This window comes from Phaethon aethereus (assembly GCF_964289735.1).
Source record: "Phaethon aethereus genome assembly, chromosome: 4".
Classification (NCBI taxonomy): Eukaryota; Metazoa; Chordata; class Aves; order Phaethontiformes; family Phaethontidae; genus Phaethon; species Phaethon aethereus.
In genome coordinates, this window is record NC_138578.1 from 34,360,459 (window position 1) to 34,377,358 (window position 16,900).

At 40.2% G+C, this 16,900-nt stretch overlaps 1 protein-coding gene across 3 annotated transcripts in view; it reads left to right on the top strand.

Annotated features, from left to right (window-relative positions):
- Positions 1-16,900, top strand: part of SNCA (synuclein alpha) — a gene marked incomplete at its 3' end in the record, with an annotated part of 69,890 nt that overhangs the window by 4,059 nt on the left and 48,931 nt on the right. For 2 of the 3 annotated variants that reach the window (XM_081999273.1, XM_081999274.1), the window contains exons 2-3: positions 3,470-3,511; positions 12,050-12,195. In XM_081999273.1, the coding sequence (XP_081855399.1) occupies positions 3,470-3,511; positions 12,050-12,195 (188 nt within the window). The remainder of the gene's footprint in view (positions 1-3,469; positions 3,512-12,049; positions 12,196-16,900) is intronic. The other variant, XM_081999275.1, reaches the window with a different exon arrangement.

Genomic DNA, 16,900 nt, shown 5'->3' on the forward strand with positions numbered 1-16,900 from the left:
TAGCATAGGTCAGTGTCAGGTTCCTTGGTCTTTATATTATCCCTACTCAGATTCCTCTGTTCCCCTTGTTATGCAGGGTACAATAGGCAAGATTATTGATGTTCTGGGAATGCCAGAATGAAAGACAGCTAGTTTCTCTCAGAAACAATGTGGATGACCAGCTTTCCTTCATTGCCAGCCAGAAGTCACCCTGCTGAATTCAACTGTTATTTATAGGCCTGTTCTGGCAGATCCTAATGTACTTCTAGACCCTGTTATAGCTGTGACTGCAGAAACAGCTACTTCAATGCAAGTGGCAGTAGTGGGGCAAATAGTATTGAGCTCTAACATATGCTGTAAGGTGTGGACCACCGCTTAGCTTGTTGTTTGCCAGTTAATGGATTTGGCTATACGTAATCTCTGTTCTGTATAGGTCTGTGAGCCAAGCTTTCATTAAAGAAAAGCCGGTCTTCCACTAACAGAAAGAGACTAGCATTTCTGTATTAGTTGGGGTTACAGAAGTGTTATGTCAGGGTAAGTGAAGTAAGAATCAACTTGCATATGTCCCACTGGAGATACACGCACTGCAGAGGGAGTTCTGTTGTAGCATTCATCTCTTACCAGCCCTAGGGAACTGAGTACTTGCTATTCACAGGTTTCCATGTGTATAATAGCTTGGCTTGCAGACAATAACTTCAACAAGATGAACGAGATATTGGCCAGGTCTAACAATACATTTAAAAGCATATGCTTGATATTGAGTATTCCAATAGGCATGCCGTAAGCCTGAAATGGTGTTTAGTCTTGTTCTAGAAGTTGGTAGAATCATCATCTGCTTGTATTCCAGCACATGTTCAAAGTGCTTTGCTTCTGCAGGTCTCATGGTGCCACAAGATTGAGAACCAAAGTCCTAAGACAAGTCCTTAGACATTCACACCTTGGATTTAATAAAATGGATGATTCTTTCATTGGTAAATATTTTCAGTGAGAGAAAACAAGCTTTTTTAAAAAGAGAAAATCAGAATAAAGGGGGAAAAGACTTCTCGGGTATTTAACTTCTTCATTAGCTAAAGGAATTTACTTGATGCAACATTTTTTTCCTCTTATTTATCACAGGTTGTTATTCTGCTTTTTGTCATGGATAACAGGGCCTTTTCAATGCTGTAATCAGTCTGATAGTGCCATAAATAAATGGCTTAAGTTCCATAAAATGGCACTAGTAGCAAGTAGGACATGTTGATGAATGAACTTACTGTATTTCAGTGTTTAATAATATTATTGTAAAAAATTGTGCACAAAGTTGCTTTCTTCTAATATGTTTCTGCAAATACCTTTCTTTTAATATGTTTATGCTTGTATCAGTTTGTATATGATTTTACACATACTGTTAAGCTAAAATTATATAGATGTTAGAAGTGTAAAGTCAGAAGTATAAATTATAATGTCTCAAATAGTGAATGACATACAGAAAAAAAATGCATTACAAATAAGGTAATTTCTGTGTTGGTAATAAAAAAAAAAGTTAGCCTATCTCTGGCAGACGAGGGTAAGATGATAAACTAGGAGCCATAAACTCTGTCTCTGTAATGCTTAATTGCACATTGTTAAGCATCGTAGTCCACAGATGGATACTAATCCCTGAAATGTAGCCAAATTATAAAATCTGACAAGGACAAGTAGAGTTCTGGTAGGGAAAAAGACATGGAGTTACATTTTCAACAGCAATATGTGCTAATTTGTTTCTCTTCCCATTGAAGACATGAGAGATTGTTCCCTTTTACAAAGCATGGTAAAAAGTCATGGTATTTTTACACGGGTGTTCCAGAAATTGGTTTGGTCTTCAGGGTGGCAGAGTTACGTTTGTTACACAGGTCTTATGTCTCAGTCTAGTACTGGCTTTAGGTTGCTGTCTGCAGAATCTTTACAAAAGTTGTCACACGTGTCTATAACAAGGAGCACACTGGATGCAGCAGACTTTGGGTTTGACCCCGTGGCATTTTCATGTTTGAATCCTATCTAGTGTTTAATGTTTCCCTTTCAGATTAATTTTTGTCTAAATTCAGCTAGCACTACCAGCTCCTCATGATTTTAACCTCTAGGTCTTTCTTGTAGCATTGAATCATAGAATCACATAGGTTGGAAAAGACCTTTAAGGTCATCAAGTCCAACCGTTGACCCAGCACTGCCAAGTCCACTACTAAACCATGTCCCTCAGCACCACATCTACATGTCTTTTAAATACCCCTGGGGACGGTGACTCAACGACTTCCCTGGGCAGCCTGTTCCAATGCTTGACAACCCTTTTGGTGAATAAATTTTTCCTAATATCCTATGTAAACCTCCCCTGGCTCAACTTGAGACTGTTTCCTCTCATCCTATCACTTGTTACTTGGAAGAAGAGACCGACACCCACCTTGCAAGGAATTTTTTGGCAAAGCACAGTGTGTTGTTTAAAAGAAGATCCTCCCAGTGCCCAGGAGAGGACATTAGGATGTTAGTTTTGCTTTTAGTTATTTCTGGCTTTGGGTGGGTCCAGGTGTCCATAAAGTGTTGCTCAAGCTGTTTGCTGCAGAGCTGTGTCCTTTCTGCTCCTCCAACCCAGAAAAAAGGCAGGTGGACCAATTGCAGCCATCCAGAAAGTCAGTTCATTCAGGCTGTGCTCTGCTCTCAGCAAGGACATGGAGATATGTCTGAGTCTGGGACATCCTGTGGCTCAGGAATTCCAGTGGATCCCAGCATATCTGGATTCAGTTCTTGTCTGTGCATCTGACCTTGGACAAGTTATTAAGACTGCAGTGAGTCATACTGGTTTTGGGGGCAGAAGGGGGTAGCCTGAACACATAACGCATCTGTTGCCACATATGAGGATCTCACTCTGCCAGCATAAACCTTCCTAACCCAGTTGTGTCAAAATAGAATCATAGAATCATAGATTAATAAAATAGTTTGGGTTGGAAGGGACCTTTAAAGGTGGTCTTGTCCAACTCTCCTGCAACGAGCCAGGATAGTAGTTCAATAACGGTGTTAATCCCTGCAAACTGAGATCTGGAGAAGATTGTAAGATGAAATTGTAAGGATCTTCTGGAAAATATGGCTCTGATTTTCTGCAAACGCATGCGTGAGCCACTTTAGGATATTAACAGTAACATGGTGTCTGTGCAGTCATCCATGTGAGTTTGCAAAGTGGGAGGCTTAATTAGCACGGCTATTAAGAAAATGGCAAGCAAGTCAGTATGTACAAGAAATAAACTGCAGAAGTGTTTCCAGTATTATTCACCTTTCCACAGTCGATATACATTCATGCAGTTGCTCTTTATTGATAGTTTAGCCCTTTCCCTTAGATTGAATTTCTCTATAATTAATTCTAATAATCTTAGAAAATACTGTATGCAACTATATGTAATCTATATATTCATTCCTCTATCATCCATCTAGTCTTTGCCAGTACTTAATAACATGTATTTTCAACCTAATGTTGTTCTTTGTTTAGGTTCCAGGACCAAGGAAGGAGTTGTTCATGGTGTCACAACAGGTAAGACAATTATCTCTTAATTTAAATGACTTCCCTATGTTTGATTAACACAGAATTTTTATCAGCTACATGGTTGGTATTTTTTGAGCGCACTCCAATTTATGAATGATAGAAAAACATAGAAAAATTGAGACACAGAAAGCAACACTCATTTTGTCAAAATGCACAGTTTTACAATCAAATATGTAAATTTAATATAGCTGTTTCTATGTGAGAAGGGTTTTTTGAGGGATGTTCTGAATCAAAGTCGAGCTGTACTAGTATGAGCCAGGAGACTAATGAGACCAGATTCCTAAAGAGAAGGAAGTAACTTGCTTTTGTAGAAATAGATAAATCAAGGATCTTTCTGTTTGTTTATTGCTGAAGGTGAAATGTTCTGTGCTGGAAAGCTATAAATTAGTTGGCATAAAAAAGTGAAGTATTTTAATTTTTTTTTTAATTTTTTTTTTCCCCGTGAAGAACTTTGACCTATAGAAACTGAAAGCCTGGCTTGGGTGCCCAGGTTTGCCTCCTTGTGGTCTGAGGAGGCAGAGAAGTGGGACCTGGGGAAGGGGAATGTGGCTGGAGCAGGACTGTGGAAGGCAGAGCAGGCAGGGACTTGGGCGTATATCAGGAGGACTGTAATCTCCTAATTTAGGAGCTCATAGCCGGGCACGACCCATGCGAGTGGAAGAGACGGGCATTACTGCAACAAATGAAGGAGGGAGCATAGTGTAGAAGGAGCCTCCTTCGTAGAGCAGGGACTGTGGAGGCCCGGGAGAAAGGAAGAACCGCAGGCAGTGTTTGCAGTTAAGGCAAACAAGGCCGGCAGCGTGTTCACGCTTCAGTCTTTTCGACCACCCACAGTGAAGCTGGGGTGCAAAACGGCGTTCCACCTGCGCAGTCGCTAACGCGGCCCTGCGGTACCGCCGCCGCGGCGAACTGCGGCCTGCATGATCACGCCTAAGCCCCCGCCAGGCCGGCGGCGGGGCGGCTCTGGGGACGGTCAGGGAGTTCCCCGCGCGGCTGAGCCCGGGCCCGCCGATTGGAGGAACCGGCAAGGGGCGGAGCCTGCACCCGGCCGCGCGGGTGATTTACAGCGGCCGAAGCCGCCCAGCGGCCTGTGGGCAGGCGCGTGCTGTCCTCTGCCTCCCCGGCAGAGGCGGTGCCGCCCCGCGGCCAGCGCTGCCGTCAGGGCGGGCGAGGCGCGGCGAGGCGAGCATGCCTGCGGGAGGCGTGCCCTGGTGGCCGAGCTGCAGGAGGAGGTGGGCAGGCTGAGCAGGAGATCGAGCCCCGGAGCTGTGCTCTGCCGGCGCTGGTGTGCACAAGCCAGCTCGGCATGGCCGCTGCGGCGGTAGGTCCAGGATCTGTTTTGTGCCAGGAGGAAGGCAGCGTTATGGGGGATAGGGAGGGGTGGAAGCGGGTTACTGCGTGGAGCTGTAAGAGGAGCCCCTCCTTACCCTCTCAGGTACCCATACAGAATAGGTGCGAGGCTCTGGGTGTGGAAGGGGAAGCGGAGGAGTAACCCGTGTAAGTACCCTCACCAAGGGCACGTCAACCAACCCTTCGCAACAAGACCTGCATTAAGACCAACACTGAGAAGAAACAAGTGTGAGTTACGGTTGTCGGTGACTCCCGAGCAGAATGGAGGCACCCATCTGCAGACCAGACCCTCTTTTCAGGGAAGCCTGCTGCCTCTCTGGGGCCCTAATTGAGAATGTCAGCAGGTGACTGATGACCTTAGTACCACCTTCAGACTATTACCTACTCCTGGTCTTTCATGTGGGTACTAATGATACCACTGCAGCCAGTGGTGCAAGGTCAATCAAAAGAGATTCAGGGGCCTGGGAAGACTACTAAAAGATTCAGGACTACAGGTAGGGTTTTCCTCAATCCTCCCAGTAATGGGGAGAGACATTGGAAGAAACAGGTATGCCCAAGGCATCAATACCTGGCTCCAGGACCGGTACCTCTGCCAGAACGTTGCTTTTTTTAACCATGGAAGTCTTTCAGACACAAGATAGGCTATGGCCTGACAGGATCTACCTGTCCCGATGGAGGAAATGTGTCTTTGCTTGTAAGCTGGTGGGACTGGTGGAAAGGGCTTGAAACTGGTACATCTGTGGCCACAGGGAATGCCATGTGAACTTAATATGTAACTATCACCTGTGCTTTTAGTGGTGCTTCATCCCAGCCTGAGGTCCTTTTACAGCAACACGCAGATAGTGCAGTTTCAGATAAGATATGCTTGCTGCACTTGCAGTCATGCTTCCACTGTAGTGTGGACATGCCCTATCACCCCCTCCATTCCTAAAAGATTCTTGTGACTCATCGGTATGTCCCACTGGAGCTGGTTGCGTGGGAAGATCGAAAGGAAGTGGCTTATAGGAAACAAATTTCAGAGTTTTGATAAACTGATTTGAATTTGTCACAGTTACGAGGGTTCTGAAATGTTTTTTAGAACTGCCTAATCTCTCAGTAGCAACAGCACTTTCAAACTTTGAAGTTAATGCTGGGCATGTATATTCACATTAGCATTTCTGCACTGAAAAAGAGTAAATTTACATTTAAAATTGATTTGCAGGGATGACTTTAGGTATTAACTGAAACCAGTAACCAATAATTTGTAGTACGTGGCAAAATAAATGGAAGTCTTCAAATAAATGGAGTACAGGAAAACCTCAGCTGACCATAGTGTGTTGAGTAGAATGTGTACTTTTCTGCTGTGTAGAATATGGGACTCCTGGAGATGTGAAGAAAATGCATGGTCAAGAAATTTAAGGTGTTTTTCCCCTAAGAAATGAGAAAACAAGTGAGTAAGGGAGTAGAAAAGGATTTCTTCTTTCTTCTTGTTCTGTGTACATTCAGTGTATAATTCATCTGTGCTCATATAAGCCAATGCAAAGGATAAATAACTGTAGGTAAACAAATGGCAGTACTTAATATCACAACCCAAATAAATGGTTGAGAAGTCAGTCGAGTATTTTCAGCAACAAAACTGAACAGAACATCTATGATAGACTTTCGGAGTTCAGCCTCGGGCTGAACATGCATGCTCTTGTTACAAGGTTTGAAATCTCAGCTTGTTAGACCTCAATTAAGAGAAATATTCAGAGGGATCGTTAGTAGAACCAGTAGAGGATTGCAGTAGAATGAGGTTTGAGACATATGCATCTAATATCACAGATGTGGGAACAGCAACTGACAGCACTAGCAAGCAGGTCAATAGAGGTGATGTTCACCAAGCTGGGCTGTGGTGGAATAAAAGTGAAGGGCATTTGAACATGTATGAAACTTCATGAAGCACTGGGATTCTATGGCTAGCTTAGAAAGCTTTATCTAGTCTATGGACTCTGGCTAGCTTAGGAAGCTTTAAGTAGATGAATAGAATTTTTAACAGGTTTGAAAAGATGTTAAATTTTGTTCTGGAAGACACAAAACAGACTAAAGCTAAACATAAGGAGACCGCATCTGTTAATGTGCTGCACCTATGAATAGAAAAGTCGGAAAAGTTACTGGGAATTTTAGGCAAAAAAGTAGTTGCTTGTCACCCGCTTTAGGAAATGGGTGACACAAAGTGAAATGCCCAAAGCTTTGGGAATAATGGGGACTGTGCCACAGCTTCCATCTGTCCTATTAAACTGTTTGAAAGGAGTTTTAGCTGTTGAATGAAAATAGAAAATGAATAGAGGACATGCAGGTTGAAATGTGGCAGTGAGAAGAGGAAACCTAATGTTCCAGAGAGCACAGTTTCTAAAAGGAAACAATACGGGCTTGGTACTGTAAGAACAGAGGAATTGCTTTGGCACAGATTTTTAAAAAAAAAAAAAAAAAAAAAAATTGCAAGTCTATGAAGAGTTGTTCTGGCAATCAGAGAAGGTAGGTAAAAACAGATTTGGGTTCACTGTAGTGATGCTATGAGATATAATATGAAGACACTGAGAAATGCTAGTGAAATTGTCTTAGAAATGAAGTCCATTTAAATCAACATTATTGAAGTTGATGTGACAAAACTGTCTTTTTAGGGCACTTGGAAAGACCTACTCCTCTCTTTTCATAGGATGAAGAGTTTACCAGTTCTGGTGGTCTTGTGATGCACCAGGGTGTTCATATCACATGAAACCTGAGGTGAAATAACACATTTTATTATGTGAATAAAATTGATTCGAGAGGTTGGAGACAGTCAAATGCAAACTAGAATCACAGATCAAAATGAGTGCATGTTCACAGTTGTGCAGTCAGTCCTTTCTTACTGTCTGAGTTCCAAGGTCTTGATATTTTTGCCTTTTTTTAATAGTTTGTGGTTTTTAAACCCTTTGCTGGTGGAGGGACTGGGAGCTGATACGCATCAAAGTGGTGAACAACTAATAGACTTTTTGATCAGTTGCTTTCCAAACCCAGAAGTACTAAACTGAGATGTTTCTTGCTTTAAACAAAGCATGACCTGATTGTACCAGGCTTAGCGGCATCAAGACACTGTAAAATGAGGATACCAGGCTGTGATTCACAGGAATATGGTGAGCGTGTTATTTTTCAGGTCACCTATTCTCCAAACTTCGGAAGGTATGAAGCAGCTTTGCTTATTGGTTTTATGGGGTGTTAGCTTGTGTATCTGACTTGCCTGCCTAATTAACATGTCTACTGGCCTTTGACTGTAAATGCATAATTCATCCATCTTGCTTATCTCCCAGGGATAAGTGTCCAGAAATATATGGTATCAAAGATGAAATATTTACAGTCCATCTCCTGGTAATCAAAGTAAAGCACTGGTTTGCACAAAAGATCAGGGCCAAAAAGCCCTTGATACTTCAACCATGTGTCCGTTTCCTGAAGCTGAGTCAAGATACAATATCAACAGTTATGAACCATAGTCAAGCAGTTTGCTGAATTCTTTTATCATTCTTGTTCTTAACATTCTTAGTCATTGGTATTCCTCTTTGTGTTTGTTTTAACTCCATCAGGTATCTTACAGTAAATTGTATTAATTAAAGAACCTCCAATGTATTTATGACTTCTTTGTAAATGAATTCTTCAAGTACCTAAGGCAACCTTATTGTCTGAAATACTGCACTAAATATACTTTTAAATATGTAAGAGTAATTTCATTAATTCAGGGAAATCATGTGGTTTTCATCTGCTTTTATTGTTCAAGATTGAAAGCAACTAGTTCTTATTTTGAATTGCTCCAAAGGTTTCACACTGATATTACGTGTTACCCAGTTGCCTATAATAAGTAGGGAAAGAAAACTTCAATGCTAATAATTTTTGTACAGTCTATGGTCACTATTAGAAGTTCAATTTCAAAGTTATCCTTGGCGTGGTCATTGTACACTATACATTGTACATTGTACACTGTACTGGAATGGACAGTCTCTGTATAGATGGACACAAGTAGTCAGGCTGTAGCACGGCAGAGTTCTGCAGAAGGTGATTTACTCTGTTTCTCAGCACTGTGATGCAAAGCAGACATCAACTTTACGAAGACTTAATGATTTAAGATCACTAAGCAACCTGGTATTCAGATTAACTTAATTAGTTGGTATCAACCCCCTGCATTCTGAACTGATTTGTTTGTGCGCACGTAATGCTTTTCCTCTGTTACTACTTAGTATAAGCAATAAAATACGTGAGACTGGAAACCTATTTTATTTTTTCTTGTCCTGTGGCTAGGGTTTCAGAGCTGAAGGGTCACCAGGCTGGAGTTATTTACAGAGTCACTCTGGTAATAGGGACTTTGATGGCATTCAGGTATTCCTTAGAGACAGGAAAGAAGACTGTCCTTCTGCTAGTATGAGTGCTTTTGCAAATCTGTGCTGTCTATAGTTTGCTGGATTTATGTTCATGGCTCTGATTTCTGAAGCAGTGTATGAGAGATCGTTCATGTTACCTCCCGTGTCAGCTTTCTTATGCTATGCCTGAAATAGGAGTAATTGTAAAAATAACTGCTTTTGTTACTGCTTTTATCAGGTATCATCCTCTTGTGCCAGTAACAGTGTTAGCAGCCTGATTCTTTGCTTTTTTGTTTTGTTTGCATGTACTAAGCCTTTCCTAGGGTAATGTCTTTCTGGGATTAGAAACTAGACTTCAGAGCTTTCCCAAAACACTCTAATAGCAGGAATGGCAGCCCCTGGGTAGTTGCTTTTGGTAGGTGGTCATACTTGCCATGACAACATGGTCTGAGAAATGTGGGTTTAGTAATGGCATCAGGAATTGGGGGTTTTATATTGCAGTGTCCATAGAGCACCCAATTTCACTCTATTTCCTGATATTTTGCCTTTGAGGTGCAGTTTTTTTAAGATCTTCAGATAATGAAAGTAATTATGACTGTTGACAACACAGTGTAACCACGCTTTATCGTTTTATCGCAAGGGAGGATTCTGCTTGAGAGCAGCTGAGCATATGGTCCTTTGTCAGCATCAAGCCTGATGAATTTGTCTCTCTTAAATGTTCTGTCATTCAACATACTTTGGAAAAGGGAGTTTTCAAAACACTGTGTGCCAGCTCCATACAAAAAAATTAACAGAAGAAAATTTATATAAAAAGGACCTTGATTTGTGTATCTTCTGTTGCTTTGTTTTCTTTTTTCCTTCTCTCCCAGAAAAGGAATGAGACAGAGGAAAAATAAAAAGCAATGCTGAAACTTACCCCAAATGCATCTCTCCTTTTTTAAAAAAATGTTTTTGGAGAATATAATTTACTTTAAAACTTATTTTTGCAAGATTATACTTTTTTTTTTACATACCTCTCTTTGAGATTTCTTTAGCCATTTTAAATAATATCAAAGTGTTAACAAGTTTCTGTCTCATGATGTTATTCTGTTTCTGAAAGACTCCATACACAATCAGATCTTAATATACTTTGGAAGATATCACAGGTTACAAGTACATACACCTTAAGATAGTGTGCTTGCAAGAACTAGTGAAAAACTTCCTACAGAGATTTCATGTGTAGAACCCAGAGCTTTTGTAGTCTGTAGCTGGTAATAATCAAATGGTGCATCTTAATAGATGTCTTCCTGCACTCGCTAGCATTATATCAAACCTTCCCTGAGGGCGACACTTACTTTTCAGCAAAAAACACCTTTTTTTTTTCTTTCTAGAAGAAGCATGGCAATAGAGTACTGGAGGGGTACAGTGAAATTTCTCATGAATTTGTATCTTATTAGGTTGTATAGGTTGGAAGATCTTTGTAACAGACTGTTTTTCTGTTTCTAGTTTCAGACAATATATAATTTGTTGCTGTCCTGCTCTATAATGAAAGCTCCTGCTTTTGATCATAGTAGAGATAATACTCATTTGATAACTAATTCTTCACTTTAAGTTAGAATGAGTGCTAAATGAACTGCCTCAGTTTTCAGTTAGTAGATATTTATTATTTGGGTCTTTAATAAAAATCACATATTAGGCACATTGTTTACCTTTCTAGCTTTTTCCTAGTTGCTGTTTAATGTCAATCAAGCTATGCTGTGTGCCCTGTGATATGGACAGATGATACTTTCTGTAAGGAACTAAAGAAATCTAATTTATCCATAGAAAGTCTTCTCTTCATACGTGCTTCATAAAAAAGTCTCTGAAAGGGTGGCCTATCTGCCAAGCAGAATCCATCCTGTGCTCATAAAGGGTGAAAATAGAGCTATGAATACATTTACATTTTACAAAGCTATACACTGGAAGTTTTTGAAGAATAGTCCCTTGTTTAGATGAGTAAATTTGGGTTTTTTTTCTGAAAACCTGGGCTGTGTAACTTTAAGGCATGAAGTCATCCCATCTCTTTTCTTAGAGCAGTTTCACTGTAGTGCAAGCTGCTGTCAGAAAGAGCCCTTGGGGATGAATGAGCAGGAAGAACCCAGTAATATTCTGAAAGGTAGAATGGCAACCACTGATGCATATGTAGGCTAAATGAGTTGTTGTTTCCCTGGGGCTTAAAGTTAGCTATTAATCCAGTTTGCTTTGGCATCCTTGGCATTCAATCTTTTTGTAAATCAGTATGTTATGGATGGACACATCAGTGAGGCAAAAAAATCTCAGAGAACCAGTTAAAAGGTTGTATTAGAAATTCTCTGAGCAACAGTAGCTCTGCTTATTAATCAAGTGTATTTTAAAAAATAAAAGAATAATCAATGGCTTTTGAGTCTAATGTAAGCAATATCGTCATCTTTGCCCTGTAACATGCTGCAAGTGTTTGGTGGACTAATTGGAATTCATTTCCAAACTGGGATATATTGAATGCAATTATTACATGTTACACATTGAGTTGGGCTTAATAAGGGCCCTTAAGTAATGACTTTTCTTCCCTAAAGTACAACTAGACATGAATGAAAATGTCAAATGTCTTTCACGTAAAAGAAATTGAGCCGCAAATAAGGCTTATTTTTACCTCTGTTGCTCCAGTATTACCAGATGGATAGTCTCATTTCTTAAGATCCACTTGGGGTACACAAAGTGTAATGGCCTTATGGCTCTTCATGATGATGGGCTGTCAGTGATAGATCTGATTCTCTGTAAAAACTTACAGCTCCCAGAGCTGTAATGTGTTTTTCCATCTTCTGCTTCTCCTCAGTGGCTGAGAAGACCAAAGAGCAAGTGTCTAATGTTGGGGGAGCTGTGGTGACAGGAGTGACGGCGGTGGCCCAGAAGACAGTGGAAGGAGCAGGGAACATTGCTGCAGCCACTGGCTTGGTGAAGAAGGATCAGTTGGCCAAACAGGTTTGTTTATTGACAGTCTTTTTTAAATGAAGTGAATGATGAGTAGCTTCTCTGAACTGAAGGGCAGATGGAGTGTTTTCTTTTGTGTCTGTTGGTGGTATGAGTGCAGGATGATTACACTATTTCATATGTTACATTAAACAAATGAAAAGCAAAGAAAATATCTGCTGTTTATAGCTTGTATTTTGAGTGACCTGCAGGATTTGGGAACTTGAGGAGGATTTGGCATCTAGCTTTACTGCTTCTGAGGAGTCTTAATAAATTTAGATCACAGTTTAAAGTATAATCTAGTGATGATTCTGAACTCAGCAGCCTCTGGTAGGGGCCAGCAGCTGTAGGAGTGCTGTACAGTTGGAGGGCAGGATGACTATTTTTCCACGTAACTCAGGATTGAAAAGCAACCCGCTAGAGCTGAAAGGTCAAACAGCGAATCTTGGGTTTAACAGCACAATTTGTATCCCCTGCAGATGAAGAGCAGAAAGGCTTGTGTACCAATCCGTGGTTAGATACCTTGCATCTAAATTCAAGATCTAGCTGGAGAGTCACGATCTTAATGAATGTAGTGACATGAACTCAAAAATACCTTCAAACTATCTGAACTCTTCAGATTCAATTTGTTCTAGCTCATCCTCTGAAACACCCCTGTAGATATTTTTTTATTCCAGCACTGAGGTGAACATTATTTGCACAATAGTAAGAGTTACTGTACTTTTGTTGCTGGTACACTGCAGTCATATTCTTCTACTTACAGTAGGTGAAAAGTGATCCCAGATAGGTGGTGGCAATGATGTTTTCCAAAATGTGTATGGTGGTGTTTGGAGACAAAAATAACCTGAAAGAGACAAATACCTCCTTTTTGTACTGTTTTGTGTATGAACATTTAAATGCTAGGAAAAAATGGGATTACGAAGAAGATTAATATTGGCACAAAAATATGGGTGTCATGTAGATTTAGCACGAAGAAGTTCTATGGTGTATCTTATTTCCGGTTAGTGTCCAGAGGAGCTGTTAAAATTGAATCCTTGAAAACTCTTTTTTTATCCTTATCTGTTATTGAAGTATATTCCTGTCTGTCTGAAATCCTATTGGTGCTTTATTTTGGGGGGGAACAAAGGGGTGTTACGTTGTGGTATGCATTCACTCCACTGTGGTGGAATGGTCTTGAAAACATCTCACAAATGGTTTTGCTCTTTCAAAGCAGTTTTCCAGGGTGGGGGGGGGTTAGTCCTTTTTTATTCAGTTACAAGTAAAATGTTACGGTTGATGTGGCCATGGTCCTTTGTAAAAGCTATGTGGAAGATTTATGAAATTGAGTCTCTAATGAACTGCCAGGGGTATACGAGTATGGCATGGCCACAGCAGTCTATACCCTTAGTTTCTGCTAAAGCCCTTTTGTAGTTTTAAGCTGAGAATATTCTTTTCTGTTCGTAGGTCTTTGAACCCTTTACTCAGTGTCATAAGGATCATCATTGCTGTAATATGCAATTGTGTACTTTAATATTGATCATAGCTAACACTTTTAATCTTAATATATACATATAGATCCTTATAATTATAAAGCATGAAGCAAATCTCTGCTGACTTTCATTTAATTCTGTTCTGTACATTGTAAAGCTTAAATATGAGTCATGATGGCTGTAACAGAATAAAATCACATCTGTGAAATTAAAGAACATCCGCACATTATTCCACAGCCCCATAAATAGCATCATTATTCTGAACTGGTGCTTTGTTCTTTAGATACGCAAAAACATTCATTTGATTCCTGATACTGTTATTTTTAGACTGAGATCCTCAGTCATCTATGCAGTATGGCCGTCTACGGCTCTGAATGGACTGCGTCTCGTGTCTCTGTCTCTTACTGGTTTTGCAAGGGATGAGTGACCATTTCAAAAATGTTATCAGAATTCAACCGTATAAAGATATTCCACAGCCTAGTATTTCTGCGTTTCTGTGCAGTTCAGAGGTACATGGGATTGAATTTATTTCGATTTTCCAGGTAAACTGACAATTGGGTGGGGACCAGGTGTCGGCATTCAGAATACCAGTCAGACACAGGTCCCTTGTAGGAAACGGGGTGGGTCTTTCTGAAATAAGAGGGGTACCAACCAGGCATACAATCAAAATATCAGTGTAACTTAGTGTATTTTACCCCTATAAGGTTATGTTTCTTAAGGCTGTGATATCTCTAGTATACTTGAAACAGGGAATAAGAGACCACAACTAGCAAATTCCTGGAGCTTGAGCATGGCTAGCAGTGCCTTTGGCAGATTGTTCTTCCTAGAGACATCTGTTTGGGATTGTCCTAGAGCAAATGGCTGTGTATCCCATGTGCAAGATGAACCCTTACCTTGCTTACACGCTGTAAGCAAGTCATGGGATTTGGCAGGGAATTGCAAATGAATTTTATCCATTAAAAGTGCATAGAAGCATGATTACAGACACTTTTTCCACGGAAGACTAAGGGGCATTAGCCAATAATCTATTATTTTAGTTGGCTTCTAAACCTGTGACAGATGATTTCTTCCAGTTCACATGGACCCATATAATCGGGTCCAAACCCTCCAACTGAACATGGGAAACGGTGACCTCCGGAGGCCCCTTCCAACCTGAATTATTCTGTGAACTGCTATAAACTCAGCCTCCATGCAGCCGGAGAGTTTGCTTATTTGCCATCAATTACAGGATCAAGGACTGTGAAAGAAGTATGATCAGCTGCTTCTAAACATGTGAGTGGAAGCCCATCTAAACTAATGATCACTGCAGGGATCTGCTACCAGTGATCTGGTCACCTGTGTGAAAGCCTATGGTCTTGTGTGGGGACTGGTGTTTTTCTTGTGCCGTGATGGAAGTCTGGTTTTGACTTTCAACTCCTTGAAAACAGTTGTAGCATTTCTTTACCTGTGGGTACAACAGTATTCATGCAAAGGAAATACTAAGCAGATTCTTGGTAAAATGCTTTCTCAAGAAGTTTGAGGTTGCCTGGTGCAGCCTTTAATACCAACGTGCTTTGGACCATGAAGAACCCAGGTTTAACGCTCCAGCTGAGACCTGGCTGGAGGGCTGCTGTCACACCACAGTCGCCCACCCACCCCATAGCCGGTGTAAGCGGCAGTGCAAAGTGACAGCTGAGACTCGCGAGTGACGGGGCTGACAGGATAGTGCCTGTCTCAGGACTGCCTGGGGGGGGTTTACGCTTTGGCAGAAACTCGCTGCTTAACATAGCAAGGGTAGTGGCAGCTAGTAGGCTTGTATTAATTTTAAAAGGGTTAACGTACTGCAAGTAGCATTTTAATAAAAGACAAAATGATTCTTATGATTATTTAGATTCCAGAAGTTCTTTCATGCATTGCCAACATGTGTCTACTCAAAAACTATTTCTAGTGCACACTAGCATTCAGCATAGAGCCTACTAATAATGGATTAACTCTTTATAAAGTAGTTGTAAATGTGAGCCTAATTTTAAAATCTGCCCATGATAGTGCTGTTATTTGTCATTGTTGGGACTCTTTCTGGAAGTAGAAAAGAAGTTGATTCTCTTTTTCATCCTTTCTTCTCTCTGTTAAGAGAAGACAAAAAACTGAAGTACTGGGTTATACAGATAAAGCATTTGTTTTAAATGTGGACGTTTTATTTCTGTGTACAGTGTGTGTGCTTCTAAATTAGTCAAGTGAAAAAAAGAGATTAGTGATAATTACATTTACTGTAGAAATGAACATGCTTTTTTCTAAGTTAAGACGACTGTGAAATCCTTTGAATATTCTATTTTCAGCTCAGCATAAGTGTGTAGATGCTGATAGTATGGAGGGGTACTAGCTGGTGAGTATCTAGTGTATAATATTGCCTGAGAACAAAATAAGGATTATAAAGTTTATTATTTTCAGATAATAATTTTCAGGTAATTAATTAATTAAAGTTCTTAACATCACTAAATTCATGTCATTTGGTTCTTTAGCATCTCAAGAATAAATCTGTTGGTAAGTTCTATGATTTTTATGGCGAATAACTATACTTTTCTAGCAACAAAATCCTCAGTCAGGCTGAAACCTCAAAGTATTTTGAGTATCATGCAAAGATATAATTATATTTTCTGTGCTCTAGATCTTGCTAAAGTAAATAGAGTAGCAGGTCTTGTACTTACTATGTTTAGGATCTATATCGATCATATTTGGTATCTATATGTGCTAAATCCTTTTTCTTTCTAGAGTGTGTCTTAATTTGGCACACTTATAGTAAATAGCACTGTAAACACAAAGATAAAATTACAGTAGCAGATAACATATAGATAGATAATATACTTACGGAGCAGGTAATATAACTCATTGGGTTGGTGACCAAGCTTTCAGGGGAAAAGACAACTGTAAGTGGGAAGACTGTTAATTTAGGCATTGGGCAGTTTTTTTCCACAGAAAATATTATTTAACTAAAAGCCCTTGCTAATTGCATATAATATGAAAAATCATTTAGAAGAATGAAAGTGAGGTAACTTTGCTGTATTGTCTTCCCTCCATCCCAGCCTCTATTTCCTTGGACTCCTTAAAAGCCAAACACTGTCCAAGCATAATTATTCAGTGCAGTGGACTCCACAGGTATAGAGTATTTCTTGTCTTACTACTTTCCTTGGTCAGAATAGCTAGTTTTATGGACAACCGAATTTTTCCATTGACCGTTATACCTTGCTTAGAGCCAGGGTGAGTCCACTTTG